General features: G+C 37.1%; 1 protein-coding gene across 1 annotated transcript in view; it reads left to right on the top strand.

Annotated features, from left to right (window-relative positions):
* brinp2 (bone morphogenetic protein/retinoic acid inducible neural-specific 2) overlaps positions 1–21,372 on the top strand; it is an 84,129-nt gene extending 62,757 nt beyond the window's left edge. Inside the window, exons 8-9 of the mRNA XM_056744344.1 lie at positions 15,716–15,938; positions 19,032–21,372. Of these exons, the coding sequence (XP_056600322.1) occupies positions 15,716–15,938; positions 19,032–20,151 (1,343 nt within the window). The 3' untranslated portion in view covers positions 20,152–21,372. The remainder of the gene's footprint in view (positions 1–15,715; positions 15,939–19,031) is intronic.
* Positions 21,373–24,674: the final 3,302 nt, after the last annotated feature.

Raw genomic sequence — 24,674 nt, forward strand, 5'->3', positions numbered from 1 at the left:
GTGATTGCCATACGGTTGGATATATGTTATAATACTGAGGGAGCCATATCCCTATTTGCGATTTGTCACCTTTTACTAGAAGTAAATGACCTCAGTTAATAGACATGGAGTAAAAGTCACAAAGGTCCAGTTTTCAATGTATTTTTAACAAAACTAAAACCAACACCGGGGAACCTTAAAACAAGATCAAGAAAATTTCCTTAGAAACGTACACAGCTGAAGGGTTTGCGTGCGGGTGATTGAGCACCTCCAGGTGGTCTTACGTCAGCGAAATGCAAACTGGTGGCTTTTTCCAGGTACATTAGACCTCCTGGCTATTCCGAGCATTGACACAACCAAGTCCCACCGACTGGTGGGAAGCCGTGTTTCACACAACTGCATATATTTTCTACATTGATAAGCAGCAGTCATTTAATGTGGCAGGAGGCGCACGTGAAATGAGGACAAATTTGCGCAGCTCGGCGTGTGCAAAATGAGTTTTTGACTGGGTGAAAAATATTCTGTCATTTTCATCAGCGACGGTATTAGAAGTGTCACTTTCGACTGGCTGCCACTTAGACCTGTAGGTAGCCCAAGCACTCCTCCACTCCCCCTCTGCTGTCAAATGTGAGAGACAATGGCAGTTCATCTTGCACGCGGCCTGATCTATGTGCCCGTGTAAAGGGAAAATAATCAAATCCACATGGGGTAATTCGAGTAGGGAGAGAAGGGCTTCAATTCAGGTCACATTTCTCGCTGAGATCACCCACTGAGCACCTCTAAATAATGTCATCTGGAAGAGCGGCCCCACATGCACACACAGAAAAAAAGGGGATTGCTGTTCCGTGCTGTTCACGCAAGAGTTAAGACAACAGTTCACAGCATCACCGCTGAGATTTTTTTTTATCAGCAGCACTGCTGTCGTAGATTTAATTAACAGAAACAAATGAAGGACAGAAATGAATCTTTGAAAGAAAGCAATATTCTGCCCCAAACATCTGCTCTTGTAGAAGCTGTAAACGTAATGTCTTCTTATATCTTCCTACAGAGGGATGTTAGATGATTATCTATCCGGAAAGTCTTGAAATAATATTCTGTAATGCAGCCTTAAATTATTTTATATTAATTTTACGATCTATATTAAAAATAACATGCACCAACACGCAAACCTATACATTCACGTTGTATATTATGTTCCTTGTATTTTCTTTTTAATGTCGTCTTTTCCCATCAAAATGTAATTTTCATGGCATGATATCATATGTTATTTCTGTAATGTGTTTGAAATGAGGTTGCAAGGCGCAGGAAGATGTTAGAACAAACTTATTGCTCAAACCTTTAAAAATAGACGTGCATCTGTTGTTAAGAAAACATTTCGATGTTGCGATGACAGTAGCAGGGGCGTTTGGATTAATTGGCTTAATTGCTGTGAAATTGGTTCAGACAGTCACTGGAGAGACACAATCGATATCTGCACTCATCACTGGAGGGTGGACCTTCATCCATGTAATAAAAATGTATTAACATCAGAAGATACTCCAGCGTCAGTGGGAAGAAAGAGAGAGTGGTTAATGATAGGTAGGAGATGTAGTTTCTCCTGCTTGTCAGAACTAGTCAACCAACAGCTACTTAAGGTGTCCACACGTCTTTTGTTCTGTCTGTCTTGTTTGGATGAAAAATGACAGGAAGCCTCACAGTCAACGTTAATAGTCTCTTTAATACTTTTCCATGGCATTGATCCATCTAATGTCAATGTGGCCACACAAAAGATATTTTTTTCTCAGTTGTTCCTCTTGACATCAGTGAGAATAGTTTGAGATCTTTGATTTATCGGATGTTTCTGCCGAGAAGCATTTGAATATTCCGATTGATCTTATGTTATAGTTCACATGGGAAGGAATTGTCACGACTGATATTTCTTTAATGTTTCATTTGTTTGGGTAACACTTTACAATAAGGTGCTATTGTTAACAGAAGTAAATGCATTAGCTAACAAGTGTTATCTTATAATAACTTCTCACTATGCTGTTCACATTTCCTTTGTAGATTTATGGTATTGATTTCAACAATGTTTAATTTGAGTCTTATTTATTTGGGGAGGTTAATGTTTTTTTTTATTTTAAGGGTGCATGAATTAAATAAATCATTACACAAATAAGTAATTTTTAAAAACACTATAATGCTCCATCAAAAATAAGAATTTTACATTTTGATTTTGACTTTAAAAGCCCACTGCCAACTTGGAATCCGCAACATTATTTGATATGTTGACTTGATTTCAATTGAAAAATGCAGAGAGCGAGACTTTTCGAGTGACCACGCCGCCTTTTAAAATTACCAATAGCGTTTCGTTTACGGTACACAGTCAGACAGCCTGGCAAAGCAAGATTTAACTGTGTTATAGCCACAGTGTCTATCGAAAAGAATGGGAAGATCATGATACAACTGATGTGTCATTTGAAGCTTGTTATTTACGTTGGCGATTGACACTGGCGTTTGTCTTCTCCTTTATGATGGGGCTTCACCAAAAGATTCTTTTAAATCTTATAAGAGTTTCAAACTGTGACAGACCACAAACACGAGGAGAAGAAATCCTAGATTTATTCGTCTTGCTCCTATAATGTTTGGTGCGCCTTGATGTGATGAAGAAAGCACACCAAACAAGAACAGATTTTCAAAAGTCCTGACTTTGAACACAGAAAAGCTCGCAAATTCTCTTGAGATTTTAGAATACGTTTTTATTATTTCACTGTCGCCTTTGTTAATTATGTATGTGTTCAATATAAACAAATGTGTACATATAACGTTTATGTAATTTTAATTTTAAAAGCATTTAGGCAGCTCAGCACTAGATATAATTTTATCGTAACTTAAATATTGTTGTATTTATGTCTTCACAGTACTAAAAATAGAATATTATTACTGCTTTATAAAAAAAAGCTGTTGACATTTTCACTGGAAAGAGTCTACTAGCTCCACTAGACCTATATTTTCTGTTCCACTTTTAACCATCAGCATACACGGACTCAAACCACCTCACTGTAAAAAGAAAATTTGAGCGAAGGGAAAAAAATGAGGCAACCTGATACAGTAAAACTTTTGGAGTTGACTCAACGTATATTATTTAATTCTTCAAGTGGTGATAATTTGTTCAGCCAACTTAAATTTGATTGCAATTAATATATTTCTGTTGTGTGGAGGAAACATGTTAAATTAGCAAAATGAAATATTGCAATTACTCTTTAAGTATTGTTTAATATAAATTAAAATAAACAAACGTTTGGTCTTTTACTACAGTTGTAATTGTTTTCTGCCTCCCACAGACCCAAACTTTGATCAAATAACTGTTTAAACAGTTTGTGTTGAGTGCATTTATAGACGTTTTTTTCCCTTGTGTCATGCACTTACACCACAACATTGAACACACAAATCTCAGCCATGGTAACAATCAAAAACCATCATTCATTAAAAAATCCTAAACTCAACAGATAACAAACAGTAACAACGATATTAAATCATAAATTTTGCCAGCAAGAACTAAAATACTAATCTTTAAAAGAAAAAGAAATTAGAAACACAGAATTAAACATGCTGCAATGCATCTTGGGATCTTTTAAACTCTTGCAATATTACTTGTTTTGTACGTTGGGCAAACTTTCTGATGCATTTTGGCCAAAAACTTGTGCAGTCAACAAAATAATCTTTGTTAGAAACATATTTCGACAATTTTTTTCAGTATATGCAAAACAATAATTTGACTCCTTTAACTAATAATAATATGTTCAAGTTACTTATTTATCTTTGTAAAAAATCAAGTTGCAAAATGTCCTCCCAACAGTGTACCGTCGCTTACACACAGCTTGTTTTTTATTGCAATTATTTGTAATAGTGATGATAGTGTTTGTAATGCTTTTGACAAAAATTGACAGAATATGGACAAGGGTTTGTTAAAGTGATAACTACAGTTGTTATACTTCTGTCAGCTAGCTTCTAATAGTGTATTGTTTTGTTCCACAATACAATTAACAGAGTTCTTGTGCGCTTGTCCTTAGCGTTTCCCCCACACATCAGGATTTCTGATCGTAAATATTTAACACCTTGAATAATTACGATTTGAAATCGGGGCTCCAAAGTTCTTCCGATCAGGTTTATTTACCCTTAACCCATCACTCCAAGGGAAAATCTGATTAAATAATCGTCAGACCCGTTTAAGATCATGGGGACTTTACAGAGAATTGTTTGGGAGAAATCGGCTTATCTTGTGGTAAAGCGCTGGCATTACTCACCAAGGCGGTGATGTCTGATCTCTTTCATAAAGCCTTAACATTCTTGACTTGAAACGGGTCAGATACGTTTGGTTCTCTCAGCGGATTTGCGCCTATCATGGTGCATGTAATATAGGGTCTGATATTTGTTTTCTGAGCATTTAAAGGAATAGTTCACCCAAAAATAAAAATATTGTCATCATTTGCTCAGTCTTAAAAATTTTCATACCAGTATACATTTTATTATTCCACTGAACACAAAAGACGATACAGGTATTTGTAAGAATGTTTGTAACCGAACAGTTCTGGGGCACTATTGACTTCCGAGGTAGAAAACAAAACAACTACGGTACTCAATGGTGTCCATTGGTTTCCTATATTATTCTTACTTGAACAGATTTGAAACAACATTAGGGTGAGTAAACTATGACAGAATTTACATTTTTGGGTGAACTGTCCCATTAATTGTTATCGGTATAGTAATTTAGCTTGAACTTGGGCTAATATGTAAGACTATAGGCCTGGGTTATTTAGAACCATGCCTACTCTCACCATTTACATGGCAGCTATGTATGGGACGCCACAATTTCAGGTAGCATCTGCTCTGGAGCTCTTAATGCATTCTACACCTGAGCTTCTTCTGCTCTAGGCAATTTCTTGAACCCAATAAAATTGTAATTGTGAGGGTCAGATATCAACCTTTCCGACATCTATTGCGATGGCAGCAAAACCAGCAGATTTACGTCAACCGTGAGTCACTCTGAACCCAGTAAATACAATAAATTTAGTCAGGCGGAAAATAAATTGCTCTTGTCTGCTTTTTCCAATGTACTTAGATGTACATCGTAGTCTTCGAGTGCTGACCTGTGGACAGCTTGGTTTTCATTGACTCGCAAATAGTCAGCTGAGCCACAGAAAGAATGGTTTTCTCCCTTTTTGAAGGAGGCTGTAACGCATCCATGTCAACCAATGAAAAGTAAAGGTAACAAACTGGATTTGTGAACATCTCAGTTTGACGTTTTGGTGTCACCTTGGTACAATGACATCTGGAACAGAGTAAGATTAGGACAGAGTTTAACCGCTTACTGCTTGTCAGGCATGTCAGATTGTCTTTACTGTGACTGAGCTAAGAGCTCCACGCACCTTAAACAGTCAGAACACAATAAACCGCTCAGACAAAACCTGAACTAGACATTCAAGGGCAAATTCATGAAAGAGCCACCTTTGGATGCCGAATTACAGTGCAAAATCCATGTCTACAGCTCAGTTCAAAGTCCCAAAGAAATCAAAATTGAATTTTGGGGGGCTTTAGTACGATCATGTTAGGCTTAAGGTAATAGTGCTCCAAAACACTGATAGAAAGGCATAGAGTCTGTCACTTCTGCAATTCAGATCCATGATTTTCTTAAAATATTGCTACACTATTTATAATAGCTACAATATTTAAATCATTGTTATTCAGGTATTTTTTCAGTCTAAACACAGACATTTTCTATGTGAATTAGATTTTAATACATAGGTAAGGGATAATCTACGGCTAGCCGGGCATTAGAAGGTTTTAATGCACCTCTGCTTTGCATCGGGGGTGTATTAATATCCTTTAATGCATGGCTAGGCATGTATTATCTCACCCACAGTCATTTGCCAAGTTAAAGCTGTTATTGATGTTTACAACGTAATTTTTGATCAGACAGTGAAAAATAACAGGTATTTTCGTCATTTAATTTCAAACATTGAGGCACTACCCGTGCATTAAATGGTTTTAATGCACACCTTCCAGCCAATCAGAATCGAGTATTCAAACAGACTATGGTATATAAAGCAATAAACCCCAAGAACCAGTGGGTTTGCAGTGCATTTTATAACAGGTAGCGATTATAAAATGCACTGCAACCAACTGCTTGCGGGGCTTAAAGCTTATATAAACCGGTTACTACATTTGCTAAGCAAGGTTTCATAAAATAAAGAAAATAAAATGACATTTAGGCTATGTGGTGCGGTCAGCCATTATATATCAGGGTATTTTATCACGACTCAGAACGCAGCTCAGCCAATCAGAACTAAGGACCAGAACTGACATTTTATAATTATAGATAAACTCCTGCAATTAAGAATTATAACCATAGAAATTATAGATGATGCATTATCACAGCACATGTACTGAAACATTCTGAAGTCGAGCACATCTAAAATAAGACATTTGCACATAAACACAGAATCGGCTGGGGCTCGTGTCTCGCCCAGAGCTTGAAGTAAAAGCAGAAGAATAGTACATTCACTTTCCAAAGTCTAAAATTTACAGACAAAAAGAGAGGTCCTCAAATACCGTTTATGCTTTAAAATGCTACAAAAGTTCCTTTAGGAAGAAAACCTGAAACATTTCCTCATGTTCCCCGCTGTGACTGCCGAGATTTATGGTTTATCACCAGCTCTTTTACTAGGGGTGAGGAATTACATGTTATTGCCGGTACATCACCATAGAACAGAGCGCTGGAGGTATTCCCCTGTTCTGTACTGCCCTGCTGAATTATATATATTCGCTCGGATCTATAAAAAAGACCGGTATTAGCATTCGCATGCGTAGCGATCTCTCTTGCAGAGCAGGGAAATCAAGGTCATTTGCTTCCTCCGATCTCACAAAGGAAGAAAGCAAGACATTAGGAGACTAATTGGAAGTCATATCCGCACTGTGATGAGCATGATGATCAGTTTGAGCAGACATACATCACGTCCTCTGCAATTCACAACATCATTCAGGCATCTTTCACTCTCATGAATAAAGGACATTATTATTTAACGCGGCAGGCAAAAAGCAGGAGTTGCATCTTTATCGGGCTAGAATGAGTCTTTACAATAAATGAATGTATGTAATGTGCATAATGGGTATAGATTTGGGTATAGCTACCAAAATCAAAAAATGATTCTAACAGTCATATTTCTAAGTGTACAAATTGTTGTTGTGTCTTGTTATGCTTTTGTTTGTGAAATGAATGCATATATTTCCCTTTATAGATTAAATGGTCGCTGTCTAGCACAATATGCTCTTGAAGCTTTCCCACAAAGAAAAGCTGCCATCAATCTTTTTTATAATGTGGGAAGCATTGTATTGTTTGGACATTTTAATCAGAGCACAAACGGTATTTTACATACATGTTAGTGTTATCTAATGTAAATTCTCCTAAGTAAACACAGCTGGCAGTTTCACAGTGTGTGATAAAACATACATGTTGCCGATGTCAAACCAAAACAAAGCCTTCGGTTGTATTGCCTACGCAATCACATTTCCATGACAGAATTCATTATTTCACTTGTGTTTTGTTCTGTGGGTCATAGTGCCAGTGCTTTGTCTCATTTTTCTTTTGATCTTAATAGTTTCAGTAAGAACAAACAGATTGACAGTGTTCATTCAGCAGCAACAAAGCACATTTGAAGAAATAAGTGCCTTTGATATAAAAAGCCATTTTTAATTGATATAAGAACCCGTGAGAAAAAATGAACAGGAGCCATAAAATGTTCTTTTTCAGGAACGCTTCTCGGTGATGCAAATATAATTCAAGAGCCCTGATTAGATGCCGCAGATGTTCATTGTTTTGTGCACGAAAAGGAAGTAGCGTTTAACCGCACACCTGTTCAATTCATGAAGCAATCTGCGCTTGTTTGCATTCGCACCCCTCATTTCCTGCTGCCCTTCAGAAGCAAACAAAGCTGAAAAAACATTGAATAATATTCAATAAATTACATGTTACCAATATGTTTGGTAAATGCAATATGCATATTTACTTCCTAAGAAGGACCACACCAACATGCCCAAATCTCATGTTGAACAGTGTCTAACAGAGATGTCTTTTAGCAATTAGCTGTCAGAAAAGCTTTAGATGAGAACTCAAAGCAAAGACTTTTTCCCTATAAAGATGCCAGCAGATAGAGTGAGCAAAGCTGTTCCTGGAAAGCATCAAGGTCACTGAACTATTGCATCTGTGACATGTGATGTCAACCCCGCTGTCAGAATCCTAATGTGGGCAGCAGACCTGACTCCAGCCCTCAGGCTCAGGCGCTACAAAAAATGTCTTTAGAGATACAAAGAGGCACTCTGACAGAAACACAATTTCAGAAATGTTGGCTTCGCTAGCGAAAAGACACTGTAAATAAATATTAAAAGGAATCAAAATTGGACTTTTATTCTGTATGGTAGTGTTATAAAATATAAATGCACTAGTCATCATTAACAACATTTTCTCTCACAATTTCAAATAGGAAATTATAATCCGCCCCTTTAACATACAGAGAAGCCTATAATCGTTATCATAAAATAAAAAGCTCTTGCTGTTTCGGTATATATGTGTAAATATAGGTGTAATATAGGTCTCAAAACTACACAAATTTTCAAAGATAAAGTGCGTAATTCTGCATCTTTACAGTATGATTCAATGTTTGGTGACATACTGCAGTATAGATCAATTGTTTATGTTCATGTTATCTCATTCAATACACTGTAGTGAGTTTAATCTGGTACTTTTTTTGGTAAGGAAAAAATAACTTCAAGCTGTTATTTTAAATATGTAGCAGGCTACCTAAAGCTTTTGTTTTTCAGTGCTGTTGACCTTGTACGGAGGCCGAGAGAATAATATTTTATAATGAAATTCAGAGACACACAGAGACGAGAGGATTTTCTTTTTTATAGCTCTCTGACAGTGATGGAATATTGAGTGAGGTAGCAGAAGAGAGACACCGGTGATCTTATGAGAATCTGATCTGTTGTGCAAGTGAAAGGTGGTTTTGATGAAAGTAAAAGAAATACGATTACCCAGTTTGGGCTTTTTGGTTGTGAATGATCAAAAATAAGATCTGCTTCAGCAAAAACAACAAGAAAGTAAGCTTACTTAATGATTTACCGCGGAAAAATAAAAGGTTATACAAACTTCTGCTTCTAAACTCATAACCCTTCATATTTTACATTTATATTTCGAGTTAAAGTTTTTCACACATCTTTAATGACGTGATCAACGGTTTGTGTGACAGCACAGTTCATTCGTTTCTCATGCATTGCTGCGGATATGCTGCAGCCCACCGACACTTGTTTTATGTTATAGGGGCTTCATATATCCTCCTGCACCATTGAAGTTTAGACCAGGCCCCAGTGCACCTCAAACTCATAATAACTTGCGGGCCTGATATGCTAGGTAGTAATGGCCTATTAGGAAAAATAAGCATCACTATAATTCTTGCTAACTTACTCAAAGCAGAAATGCCGTGCTATATAGTTACGTGTGCTTCTTAAAAATGTATTTTCATTGCATGTCACATAAATCTTTAAGAGTATACACGGCACTGTACAATGGAAAAACAGAACCGACACAAATATTTTCCCTCCATCTTATTCATGTGCAAGTGTACTATACTTTGCCACCATAGATGTAATAATTACAAATGTACAATCCATCGCACTGCCATGGTCTCTGCCAATACTTTAAAACTTACAAGCAACCGTTTTGAGTGTTTTATGTTCCTCTCCAGACTTTGATAGGCAAAAAATACTGTCTTCGTTAGGATTGATTGTCGTTATAAGATTTCAGAGGCTGAGACCACAACAAACACAGCTTGGCCTTGTTGAAAGTGCCCACCTGAGTACCATAAGCAACGATGGCGGTACACGGCACCAAGACAAAGAGGGTAAAGGCTCTGTATTTATGGCTCAGGGTTTCACCGGCGGCAAGAGCTGAGAGGAATATATTTCAATGACTGCTTCGGAGCTCTGATGACAACGGGAGTGGAGGGAACAGTATTTTATCAGAGACAAGCTCCTACGACACTTCATTCTTATTCTAAAAGCAGCACTCTCCTTCAACAGGTTACCAGCTATGCATTATGATAGTATTCTGTGCCTTATGTTTCTTGTTTTGTACTCCGAGAAAGATTTCGTCTTTTCTTTGTCGGCTGGAGAAGCTGGTTTGACATTTTCCCCGAGTCGTCTTTTTTTTATATTGTTGAATATAGCCACAAATAGCAATATACAAAACTAATCTCTGTTTGGAAATAATAAAGAAGGATGATTCGGAGGCTCGAGATCATTCCTGGAAATGTAACGACACATTTGTGTAAATGTGTTCGATCTATCATGGCTCTCGTTTCATTGTATGAATTCTTGGAAAGCTTTGGAAACTCTTCTGTTCAGATCTAAACTGTCTCTCTTTACAATTACAGAAACAGCTTAGTTCTGCATTAAAGTCCAGGGAAAAGAGGATCTTTTTGGCCCGACTGTCAATTTCATTTCGCTATGATGAGAAACGTCACATCAGGACCCCTCAGTAGGCATCTTCTTCAAGAAAGGCCGTAATGTATCACCCGTTGCTGCTGTTCATCTGTGTATTACTCCCCTCTCCTCTGAGAGCAACCAAGTTTTCCCCGCTTTAAAATCATTTTCCACTTAGAGATACGAAAGACACATAGAGGTCAGGCAACACCGCGAGTTCTGCAGGGTGTTCAGAAAAGATAACACTGCCTCTTCCTCCCGAGAAGAGGGAAAAGCGCTCATTTGAATACATTATATAGGTGTTCTGTTTTCTCGTTGAGACCGAAGCGTAAAAAACAAGGTGAGGGGCAGAAGGTCCCACTTTCAGCATCCTCCATCTAATTTATCTCCTGTGTCCGGATTAAAGAAGTAGAAATTTAATTTACAGTTTTTGAGAAGATTGTAAACCACTGACAAGATGATGGCTTTGCAGAACGTCACATGTCTCGTGTCACATTAAACGCAACTTCTGTCGAGTTTGGGGACGATAATTATGTTCTCTGCTATTTAGATGCAAAACAGTTCATTACAGGTATAATGAATTTGCGAGTCTTATTTGCATCTAATGAAAAAGTGTAAGGCTGATATATAATGGGTAATTTCAACATCATCGCCCGCTTTTGCATTCAGCCTGATATGTAAAGTTAAAGTTCCTCTGCGCCTCTGCTTGTGAATAGCTCGAGTTTCATTTACGTTTAGTTTATAATAACAAAATAGATCAGATTTTACCTGCAGGCATCCTTGCCTCTGCAGACAGCTGTCTAATGCACAAAAAAGCAGATCACAGTACGCCACTGAAACACATTGATTCAGATACTTTGAATTCAGAAATTGAATTTCTAAAACTGACAAACAGTAAAGACTTTCTTAACTTTAGTATAATGAAGAGATTTTCTGCTTAACTGTACATTTAAGTTCCAATTGAAGCCTATTAAAGGTGTAATTTTGGAGAATCTATTTACAGAAATGCAATATAATATACATAACTATGTCTACAGAGGTGTAAAGATCTTACAAAATGAAGTGTTATCTTTTTATTACCTAGAATGTTCCATTTCTATCTAGATACGCCGCGAGTCACCTTACATGGAGTTCTCCATGTTGATTCTACAGAAGCTCTAAACGAACAAACGGCTCTACATATCACGCTTCGTAATAACGTTCTCCTTCAGCAAATAATTGAAAACATAACATATTAGTTCTGTGTCAGCCACCGTAGTGCTTCGAAAGGGAGGGGTGGGCGATGCAGTGGGCCATTGGTTGCAATTCACAACCTCACCAGTAGATGCCGCTAAATATCATACACTGGGTCTTTCATGTATAAGTTTTATTGTCAGGAAAAATATGGCAGATTATATTTTTCAATGATGTTTTGAGCAAAATATTGCAAATTTTACTTTTATTATTCATCCGTATGCCTGTTTTCTAAATAGTATCCAGTTTGCTTATGGCTCTGTCAACAGCTTCTCAAACGTTTTAGAAGGTATGAAATATCAGTGATGATAGGATTTATAAAGAAGTTTTTCAAACTGCATTGATATTATATAAAGAATTATAAAGAAAGTTTTCAGACCACATAGATTCGTTCTACTTTGTAGTTTTCACTTTGTGAAGACCAGAATGCAAAATACGAAAAAAACATCTAATGTTGCTAGTACAGTAAATGTCACAGCACCCTCCCTCTACAATGATCCCCAGAAGGGGCTTTTGTTGTATGATGGTGATAAATCCTGCACGCACACTTGCTCATTAAACAGATCTAATTCTGTACAAACACATTTGAGAATTGCAAGCCACGGCCTGTGCCATATTTGCATAAGGAATCAGCGATACGTGTGTTTTTCCTAAAAAAATTGTGCCTCAGTGGGGTTGAGCTCAAAGGTGACGTTCCTCTGGAGAATGTGACTTTAGTCACTTATATGGAGCGCAAATGCTGTTAAGACCTTGTTGTGTGACTAACTGAACAAGCACAGATGTGGGTTAGTGCCCATCAGTCCCTGTTCATAGAAATGTGAAGTGCTAATGTGCAAAATGAGAATGTGTTTGAAGAAAATAACCTCATCTTTTTAGCTGACATTTTTAGGAAGGTCTAAATTGTCCATAAATTTGACCAGAATGCCAAAAATGCCAGAGCCAGGCAGGAAAGAAAAGCGGATTGTATAAATGTGCTGTGAATAATGAGATCTCCACTCTTGCAGAATGTGGGTTAGGGAGAGATAAAGAGATGCCTAGAAGATGGAGAGAAGATTTTCCTGTCAACAGAGTCGGAGAGAGTAAAGAAGAGAGAGAGAAATTCTCATAAAAGCAATGCTGCATGTGGCTAGGTTTTATACTGTCATACGGGGACAGGCCGGTAGGTCATTGTGTTCTGATTTGTTGAGATAGGGAACAAAATGAATGGCTGTAGTTTTATTGGGTAATATTCCTATATCATAATCCTGATCTTGGTCCTTGTGGATTTATGTTCTTAATGTACATGTAAAACGTTCTCTTTTGTTATCATGAGATGAAAGCAAACGTGTTGCTAACCCGAGTCTGATTCATGGGGTGATAAAGGTTCTTCTTACAAAGACTGTAGGAATAACCTGGATAAATAATAAACTATTCAGATTTTATTCATTTATAGACTGCAACTCACTTTAGTCGCTATGAAAAATATTTCTGCAACATAAACAGGACTCCTGGGTCTTTATAAACATGGCGGCATGAGGCTACTAGGGTCATTTTTGTAGTCCTCGTCCCCATTGCAACAATTGTTTTTATTGACATCCAATACCTCCGTTGCCATTTTTCCATTCAAAATACTGGATAGTGTAAAAACATTTTTGGAATCATATAGATTTTATTAAGCTTGATCTTATAACAATTAAAAACTATTCAGTGTAGTTCTAGCACATACATTTTTAAATTTATGCAGCGAAATGTTTGAATAGATTCTTGAGCAAAATCAGAGATATATTTAATAGAAGGGTTGGGAATTGTTTTAATATTATTGACTCCAATTCCGATTCTGCTTATGGATTTCCATTCTTATCGATTCAAAGTTTCGATTCCGCAGTTAAAATAAAAAATTAAGATATCAACCTGTATGGTAATTTAGCCTGCTTATTGACTTGTTTGCAAAAAAATTAATATATTTATGAGCACCGTTTTGTGTATATATACACATGGAACCATGTTCTTTCTGATTTATTACAATTTGTATACTATAGTTGAACAACATCATGGTTAAACTGTTGTCCCTTTAATGAAATGTGGTCCCTGTGCTTTTAAATGCAAATACTATAGCTAAACTATGCTTAATATAGTATAAATATTGTTATTTTTTCAATTTTATATCAGCAGATTACGCAACGCTTGTACTTTTCTGAAAATATGCAGAAATTGAATTCAAATGTTTATCTCAAGTATCCGATTCCCATTCCTTTTGATTCCCAACCTTATTTAATAGTTTATAAATGTTCACGATTGATAGAATATTTGATTGTCAGATTGTTTGTACAGTAAATGACATTAATTAGAATTGTGTAATGGCTTCACATTTGATTTTTGACAGCTAATTTGATTTATGTGATTTCATGCTGTTTTGTGTGACATTTAAAGTTTAGTTGAAAGCACAAATACACATAGAAATCTAAGCAAGCATATTAATTTACATCATTACATTTACAGACCTGTAAACACACATATAAAACATTTTATTTGCACTTTTTGTGCAAATATCTTGTTTTAATGGTACAATTTGGGTATTAAATAAAATAGTAAATGGTACGTTTAATGGGGTCGTGTCTGAGGAACATACTTTGACAACATACTGTGATGTGAATATAGAACATAAAGGATTTCTGTGAATTAAAATGTGCAAACAAGAAGCAATAAAGCCCAACAAAAGGAATTGGACCATATAATGGTTTTAATTGTCATGTTCCCATTTAGAGAATGAGAAACATAGGCCGTTAAGAATTTAACAGTTCACTTACCTGACTTTAGAAAACTATGCTTAAATACTTTAAACAGAGACTGGGTATTTAAACCACCAAATATTGACATCCGACCAATCAGTATGGTGAAAACCTTTGATAAAAAATGAATTACCCTGCAGGTCCTTTTTTGTTTTTAGTAAAACCAATACACAAACCAATACAAAATATGTTTAAAGCTGTTTTTATTTAGCATGGTAGCAACCAGTAGCCTTAGCTAACAAATATGATTATTGTATGTACAGACCATCCTGGTCATTGCAATATGGATGTGTTGAGACTGCTCTTTTTTGTTGTACTGTGTGTATGTGTATGTGTATATGTATATATATATATGTATATTCAAAATGACATGTGCACAGAGAAAATGGAGTGAGAAAAAAAAAGAGGTCTTGCAAAACAATGACCTTGCAAAAGTTAAACCGAGCACAAATGACAGTCTGAGCCTATGCTAATGTTATTACTGTGATTTAGTCGTGTCTGTGGGTGCCTGTGGGCTCAGCGCTCATGGGATCATTGCACATAGTAATGGCTTGAGACTCCGCAGCATGCGTTGCATATTGTAATGCCCTGTGACATCATTGGAAAGACTTATATGTGGCCTCACACCAGGGATTGGCTCAGTTCTGTACTAATGTTCCCATTTCTTTTAGTTTTGAAGAAAGCTAATGCCTTTTTAAGTGGTTCCAGAATTTCCCGATAATACCACTCGATAATATCCCATAATACTGCAAATTTTTCGGCTTGTATTGCAGTTCGAAATGGAAAGTGTTAGAAAATGCTGTATGCGGTTTTTCGACTGAACGGTGACGTTCCAAAGACAAATTGCTAGACAACCTGTCCTTATTTCAAACAGCGATCAATCAGCAGTACAAAACGATTGTCAAAGTTTTAATAAGCCTCCACATCTACCGTCTACAACACCGTAGCACTGCCGTTATTCCGTTTGCTTATATGCAGCAAGTCAGGTGATTCATATTATTGTCACCTACAGCCTTTTTACACCACCCGCAGTCAGCCGCTCAATAACTCATATACAGATTTCCCATCACACATTCCCATCATGAACCATCTCACGTTGTCTCATCTCACTAGATTCGAAGCTCATAACAGCTCAATATAGTGTATTCATCCTCTCCAAAGCTTGGCAGTGATAATAATCGTGATAACTTTTCTTTCGCTCTCTTTCTGTTTTTTTCCAGACGAGTTCAAGGCCTTTCTGAGGAAGCTGCCGCCGGATCATTTTTTAAACACCTCCGCTATCTTAAGGTTCTGGACGTCAGATCTGGTCCTGCAGAGACGTTATGGTCTGTTGGAGGCCAGTACTAAAGCGGTGCTGGGAAAAGCCATCAAGATAGTTCGCAAGCTCTTTGCTCTCAGCAAGCGCTGTCCCGCACAGCCTCAGATCAGCCTGCCTAGAGAAAGGTACACTGCCACACATCCCAGCACAGCCTCAGATCAATACCTGATGTATTTAGTTCATCTGAAAAAAATATTCATGCATAATTTAGAGCCTCAGTGGAGGTTTGAAAAAGATTGAAATGTCATACTCCATATGAACTGCCAGTGTATAAAAAGGGAGCTATAAACTATACTGTAGGGATTCTTCAGAAATTCATACATCATACAGGTTTGTAATGACATGAGATAATGACATCTTATTCGACTGGCCATGAGTACTTCACAACACACGGCCTACCTTAGCCATCATCCCTGTGTCTTTTGTGTTCAGTGTGTAGGAAATTTGTAGTTAAGTACAAGTATCGTTACATTGCTGAAATTGTACTCAATTACGAGTAAAAGGTGTTAAAAATGTTAGGGAGTAAAAGTAAAAAATCCTCTTTTCAAAAACTACTCCGAGTACTTGTTACTAGTTACTTTTTAGGCAGTATTTTTTAATGAATTAAGAATAATTATTAATAATCATATTTGGAGATTTATATCGAAAATAGCTATAACACTTCTTTGCCTTCCTGATAAAGCATATAACTGGATACAACTCAGACAAAATAACCACTTAATGTGTTGTTCTGTCTGTCTGTCTATTTTAAGCTCAGTTTTCCAGTTTAAACCATTTATGCACTTCCAACACTATTCATGGATGTGTACTAGGCTACACAATACAGAAATTAATATATAAGACCTCCAAATACTGCATGCAAAAAAAAGCAAAACATTTGTAACCTAAATTTCATTGTATTATCATTAACAGTCATATCTGTAGAGGTGCTGGCTGATCAATTACTCAACGTCAAACCATCCAAGATGAATGTGACATTATGTCTTGGGTAGAACAATAACGTTTTTACCTGGAGTTGTAGTCCATGGTTTTCCATGGTTCATGTCTTTAAAAGTTCAAAATACAGACAGAGGCCACTTAAAAGTAATCCCTATGGCTTCTTTCGATGTAATGACGTCTTATTTAAGCGAATCGATCGAACTGTGCAAGAAACTGAACATTATTTACAACATTATAACTGGTAATGCACAGTTGAAAGGAATAGTTCACTGGAAAATAAAAATTATGCTGTGATTTACTCACCCTCATGCCTTCCTAGGTGTATATGATTTTCTTTCTCTCGCTGAACAGAATCAGATTTATATTAACAATATCCTGCCTAGCTTTGTAATATGGTGTCCAGGTTTTAAAAGCTTTAGACCGTTTCAAAGCAACAACATAAACAAATGATACTGCGCATACAGGCGTTTAAACTTGCCGTACACATCTGCAAACAATGAAGTGCCTGTACATTTATTTCTGATAACAAGCAAAAGAAACCGAGAAAAAAAATGTTGCTTTGCTAAACTTGTCTCTCCAATATTTTGAATATAGACTGCGATACCAAACTCAACAGCTAGATTTCAACCATATGACTTCTTTAAATGCGTCAAAGTTCCATTACAGATTCAACATTTTGTTAATTTAAAAAAATGTATTCAACAAAATTCAACAAATCATTTATTTAATACAATTATTATACAATATAGCAGTATTCATTTATATTATTATTTTTAAGTAATTTAAATATAAATAGTTATATTATTAGCCACTAGCCAACCCGGAAGTCATCTTCTGTCCAGGCAATTGTGTCCGAAGAAACCATTTATAAAAAGTGCATCCATCCTTCATAAAAGTAATCCATACACCTATTGGGTTTCAACCCAACATTTGAGAGGGAAAAGCTTGACATTTTGAACATATTAAGAAGGGCTGGGACAATATATCGCGGCTCAAATTAATTATACCTATCCAGGGAGATCCAAAAATTGCAAATCACAAATTCTGTGTTTATGCACAGCTCTTCTCTGATCTACGGCTCTTTGATAAGTAAGAAGAACCGCTCTTTATAATCAAGAAAAACCCTGAAATGGTTTGAAGAACGGCGATAAAAAAATGACCATTTGCATTTCCTTAAACTAAATGTGTAAATTGTAATTCTTCTGTGGCCCATATTTGGACGTTCTGCACAAGAGCGCCCTTTGACTTTCAGATGTGGCTGCATTGAACCCTTTTTCGTTGAAAACTGAGCATAAGAATCGCACATTGAAAAGCTGAGCATAAGAATTGCACCATATATTGTCCCAGCCCTAATATTAAGTGATCAATACGTTGCGTATAAATGTAAATCTTAAACAAATACAACCAAGCAAGATTAGTAAAATTATGGTGAATTTCACCGGTGACTAGTTGCAAAAAGTTGGTCACGACTGTATTGTCCGTTTCTGTATAAAATAGCTCAACGTATTACTCATCTTCTAATCACAAACATACAGTTTTGCAAGTTTTACATTCGGTTTTGCCTCTGAAGAGGATTATATTTTTTATCCGTATAAATTACTTTTACGATGGATTATATTGCGGTGAACTATTCCTTTAGTAAAAAAAAATCAACTTGTGCTTCTTTCCTGACATCTTTCCCAATAATGTGTGAGCACTCCTTAGGGGTTTATTTAGTTTCTGGTTATCATCTTTGACAAGAAAAACAGATTGAGTATTAAACATGAGTATCTAATAAACTGAAGAGTCCAGGATTTAAGATTTAACCAGATGAAATCCCACAGGGAAACAGAAAGAGGATGGATTTTATGTATGTACTGCATTAGGCATGCGCCAACAGTTATGAAGTGAGTAGGAAGATAATGGAGAGCCTGTAGAGTCGGAGCATTAATTTAGCTGACATATCTCTTTGTTAAATTATATTAAGGGTATAAAAAGAATTCGGTGTCTTCACATGAACCCCTGGTACTCTTAAGACTCACTTCCTCTACAAGTTTCAAACAATTTGCCTTTGTTAAAGAACAGGCCATCAGCCACAAATTAATATTCTTATCAATCAGACACTGGAAATGAACGCCTCATTTAGCACAAAGAAAATAGAGCGACGTCAAGTCCTGAATGAGGAGTTATAACACGTTACTTGAACAATTTTTCACGTCACCGATTCCTCATTTAGTAGAGCTTGGTCAGTTATTTGCACTACCTAATCATACCTGCAATTATCATGTTTTCCCCTGCAGGACACTGGCTTTTTGGCTGAACAAAGCCCAGTCTCTGTTGTACTGCAGCGAGCACGGCGTGCATGGCACCTTCTCCGAGCAACTGCAGGGCTGCATCTGTCCCGCAGACCAACGCAACGTTTGCCAGGGCACCGTTCCCTGTAGGGTCGGTGAGGGGACCCTCTGTTCGTCCTGTGCCCCAGACAACATTACCCGCTGCGGAATATGCCTCCCAGGCAGCATCCTCCATATGGGCTCCTGTCGTCCCAACATTGCCAACTCTTTGGACCACTACGTCAACTTTGACTTTGATATGCCAGACGTGGAGATGCGTCACCTCCTCCAAAGGTTAGACAGCCGTATGGAGGTCCACGCCATCTACATCAGCAACGACGTGCGCCTGGGCAGCTGGTTCAACCCAGCGTGGAGGAAGCGCATGCTGCTCACCCTGAAGAGCAACAAGAACAAGTCCAACCTCATCCATATGTTGATGGGGATCTCTTTCCAGATCTGTTCCACCAAGAACAGCACGCTAGAACCCGTGCCTGCAATCTATGTCAACCCCTTCGGGGGCAGTCACTCGGAGAGCTGGTTCATGCCCATCAACCAGCAGGACTTTCCAGACTGGGAAAGAACTAAACTGGACGCCTCGCTCCAGTGCTATAACTGGACCCTCAATCTTGGCAGCAGGTGGAAGTCCTTCTTTGAGACAGTGCACATTTACTTGCGCAGCCGTGTCATCACCGACGATCCCGTAGTCAACGAGACCCTTTTTTACGAACCGCTGGACCTGGACGACCAGTCGGCCAATCTGGGCTACATGAAAATCAACAGCATGAAGGTGTTTGGCTACAGCATGCACTTTGACCCAGAGGGGATCAAAGACCTGATCCTGCAGTTGGACTACCCATACACGCAGGGCTCCCAGGACGCGGCCTTCCTCATGCTATTGGAGATGAGGGACCGCATCAACAGGCTCTCTCCACCTGGAGCCCAGTTGTTGGACCTCTTCTCATGCCTGCTGAGGCACCGGCTCAAGCTGTCGTCCAGCGAGGTTGTGCGCATACGGGAGACGCTGCAGAGTTTCAATGCCAGACTCCCTAATTCGTCCGAGCCAGAACTCAGCCAGCTGTGCAGCTAGCTCGGATGAGAGCTTGTGACTCATTTTTGCCAGCGTGTGAGAATGTATTTGTAAATGAGATGAGAGAGGAAAAATAAATATATTGTCAGTGTGTGTGTGTATGTGTGTGTAAATGTTTGTGGATGAGAGTGGCTTTGAAGCATCTTCCTTTGGGAACCGGTTGTAACAAACAGCATTTTCAATGGACTGCTATACTATAGGAACATAGAAGTTGTTGTATATTCCCTCACTGGGAAAATCTTGTTGAAGAAGAGGGAATCTAGCCTACGGTCAAGTCTACTCAGTGTCTTTGAGTAAGGGTTTCCTTTGATAGAATGGGGATTTAACTTAAGGGGACGGCCTACTCGATGATCCGATCAAACATGGAAAGAGAACATTTTAAGCGAAAATATATACCTGCATTTTCTTAGCACGTACAGTAAGTGCTGATGCCGTAGGTCTTTTTGGGCAATGTCATTGTTTGAAAAGCAGAGAATCGACGATAAGGATTACAATCTGTAACATTTTGGAGAACAGTTGTATAAAGGATTTAACAATCGACAAATAATTCAATACTTGCTTTTCTATTTTATCTGGAGTCGCAAATCCTGTATCGTGAGATCTGTATATCTGTATTTAATGTCGGATTGAATTTCCGGAATGTCGGACAGAAATTTCTTTGTATTCAGAGATATGGCCAAACCAAAAGGTGATATGAAAGTAAATTCAGTGGCAACATTTCTATATTGTTTTTTATGTCCACTGCAGTCTCTTTTAAGGAAATAACCTTAAGGTAACATACTTACAATATCGCTTTGAAATCGGTTTGTGGACAGCTTTGTAAATATTGCTTCATCTCATTCAAGAAAAGATTCACAGCGCTTCTTGGATATATAAAGATAAACACCTGTATTTGTACTTTTTTGAAAGTGCAAGACCAAAAAACAACACTTCAACACAAAACAGTTGCCTTATGAAGTGAAGTCTCTGTTCTGATATCAAAGCACACTTGGCTGTATGTGTCTCTCTCCCTCTCTCTCTCTCTCTCTCTGTCTGTCTCTCTCTTTAAAATCTCTTTAAAAACTATCCTTCAGCTTTTTCAGTAGTTCTTGTTATTTTCCTCTATATTAAATTCTCATTACAATTCCAGTGACCTTTAATCTGTAAATTTTTAATTGAAGTATTATATGAGAAGTGCATTTTGTGTCATCTATGTGCAAATACAGAATTACATTTACATTACCTGATTCAAAAGCTTGGTTTCTTACAGACATTTTCAATGTTTTTTCACAATGCAAAATCCTAGATGTGACGGAATGTATTTTGACATCTCTGCATTTAGAAGCGCTTCTTTGCTCTCAGGATTTAATAAGCGAATCACTTAAATGTTTTGGATTAAGTTACTTGGGTTGTAGCATTTGTCAACGCAATCAGCCACACAATTACAGCCCCTGACAAACAAAAGCTTTTACAACTCATTGAATAAAATTGAAATGTCTATATATGCAATATACTGTATATGCATCTACATAAAAATGATATTGTGACATGGGATGAATGCTTCAATATATAAAGATCAACTTCTACAGTGTAAGAAAAAAAATTATAATCAAAAAGTGTCATTTATGCAGTTGTCGTTGGCAGTCGCAGGGCCGTCTCATACACCGTCACAGTATATCTGACTCTGTGCAGTCTATAACTGCAATGAATAAACATTCTCACGTAATTCGTGAGATGGAAATCACAGGGAGTCTGTAAATATTCGTTGTTTATAACAATGCCTGAGACGGGAATCAGTTCTTGCCCTTCAACGAAGACAAAGTCCAGACAGTGAAGGACATCTAATCAATCACAGCAAACATGTGTAGAGCCACACCGCCTTCAGTTTCAGAAGATATAAACAATGTGAATACTTGAGAATTTATCACGGCTGAAATGACAAAGGTTACAGTGTGCTTTCAGGTCAGACTGGATTATAACTTTTAATAATCAAATCATTAATAAACATTATGTAATGCTTCTGTATGTTTTCTAACTACTGAATCTATAGCGAAGTCTGAGACCACCAGTGAAATTACTTTTGCATCAAAAATGAGAACATTTTGACAGGACCCCTATTTGCTTGAATGACAACATGCACTGGACTTGCATGAACTCATCATTCATTTGTTTTAAATATGTCAAAATCCTAATGCTATGGTGTAAAATAGATTCTGAATCCCAGGCTCTTATTTTGTATTTCGGAGGAATCTTTGTATTAATCTAAAAAGCATTACAGTATATAGTTATATATGTTGTTTGTCGTTAAATTTCAAATAAAAATGATTGAAAATGGGCTAAAATTATGTAATGATATGTGAGATGAAAATTGATGTTCAATAGCTGAGCTTTCAGTGGTTTTAATAATGGCTCACTTTAATTAATATAATTATTGTACAGATTATAATCATTAAAATTCACAATTATATCTCGACTAAGAAAGCTTTACATTTTTCAGTTTCAGGCTCTGCACATCTACTAAAAATCTGCAATATTTTTTGAAATACGACATAAAATCTATTACTGCGTCAAAGGAAACATGTCTAATCAAGCCATTCCTTGATTCAATTTTCTTTTTGTAATATTTTACTCTTGAATTTCAGGTGAAAGTTTTACTTTTACCTTCAACATAGGCCAGACAAAATTCCCATGAAACTCTCCAGCAAAAAGAGATGTAATATTGTAGCAGTTTCAAGTAACCTTGTTTTTATTTCTTTGGGAATTCACCAGAAGATTTATTTTTATTCTCCTCCTTAGATAGACAAGATTATGTGTTTTTAGAAACACGTCATTTGTGACCTATTTTTGCCTCTCTGCATGCAGTTTCAATAATTTAAAAAATAAAATGTGAGGCTTTTTTCAGAAAACTAGTTCTCATTAGCATAATTTAAAAGAACAGATCCTCAGATACACACAGTAATACAGTTACACACGGGGAATAACAATTATTCGCTATGAAATCATTACATAATTCAAAATCATCTATTATGTCAGCAAAAACGGCATGTTGTCAAACTAATACAGTTCCTGGTGTTTTGGGGTCATATTAACTGCTGGTCGGACATAGACACGTGGAAAACCCTCGGCAATGTTATTTCAGAACTTTCAGAGCTTAAATTCTTGTGATTCTGGGTGCAATCATTTTTCTCATCAATCTTTAAACTTCTTTCTAAAGCGCTTTTTTATGTCACACTTTAGATATCCGGACATTTCAGTCTTTTTAATGCAGCATTCCAGACAGCTTTAAAACTCTTTAAACATCCAGCATAAGAAATTGCATCTCTATCATTTCAGAAATGTGTTGTCATTCCGGTGCTGTGAATTTTTTTATATTTTTAATGCCTGTACCTGCAAAGATTTTATCAAAATATATCATCTCAGAGGAGAAGTCTAGGGTCATGACTCCATGCAATGCTTTTTTATGAAGGGATCAATGTTCAGAACCAAAGTGCTGAGCATAAATAGTTTGAGGAAGAAACAATATAGCTCGGTTAAGAGCATATGGTAGCAACAAAGAAACTCTGGTGGCTGATTGTTTATGGTGTCAAGGATTCTGTGCAGTCAGATAAAGCCATTGAGGTCATAAAATCAAACATTATCTTTATACTCTTAAAAGCAAGTTTCATATCTTTTCTACCATTATTAACTCGCTCCTTTATACATTTACAAGTTTGAGATTGGAATTTAAAAAAAAGCTTATCGTTGTAGTTTAAAGGTCCAGTTTGTGAAACTTAGCTGCATCTAATGGTGAGGTTACGTATTACAACCAACTTCTCACTCCACCCACCATTTTGAAGCACTACGGTGGCTGACACAGGACAAAGATGGCATCGTGATTTGCTTCTTTGCCGAAGGAGATAATGTATTCGCTCTGTAGAGAAGTTTGACCTTTATGGGCTATTGTAGAAACAACATAATGAATTCCATGTAAGGGGACCTGCGGTGCATGTAGATAGAAATAGAACACTCGAAGATAATAAAAACATAAGTGAAATGTATGTGAACCGAAGTAAAAACATGACTCTATTGCTATGGGAACGTATCCTTATGCAACAATAAACTAATGGTCTGTACTGTGTATAACGGTTTTCCGACATTAATTTAATTTAGATTTAAGTCGACAGCTATGTGTTTATGGCAGCGGCTGTTTTGCCCTGAGTGACTTCTTCCTACTGACTCCATATGTTCCTGCGGGAACATGATTCCTGTGAGGAAGCGGGTAGATAAGCAAGAGAGACTACAAAATATAATCTGACTTCGACACACCACACCGCAGAGCAAATACATTCTTTCTGATTCTTCTCCTGTGTGCATTTTTGAGGATTCAAAGTAAGATAAGACACCACAACATTGAACACACCGAAAACTGAAAAAAGACAGATTTCCACCAGTACTGAGAGTAAATGCACTTTGCCAGATTATTTGTTCCTTACAAACAGTTTTGTGAAGAGATGAAAAGGTCAACATTATTGAAGGGACGAAAATTGGCATGCTGACGTCAACAG

The sequence above is a fragment of the Triplophysa dalaica genome, chromosome 3 (assembly GCF_015846415.1).
Source record: "Triplophysa dalaica isolate WHDGS20190420 chromosome 3, ASM1584641v1, whole genome shotgun sequence".
NCBI classification, from domain to species: Eukaryota; Metazoa; Chordata; class Actinopteri; order Cypriniformes; family Nemacheilidae; genus Triplophysa; species Triplophysa dalaica.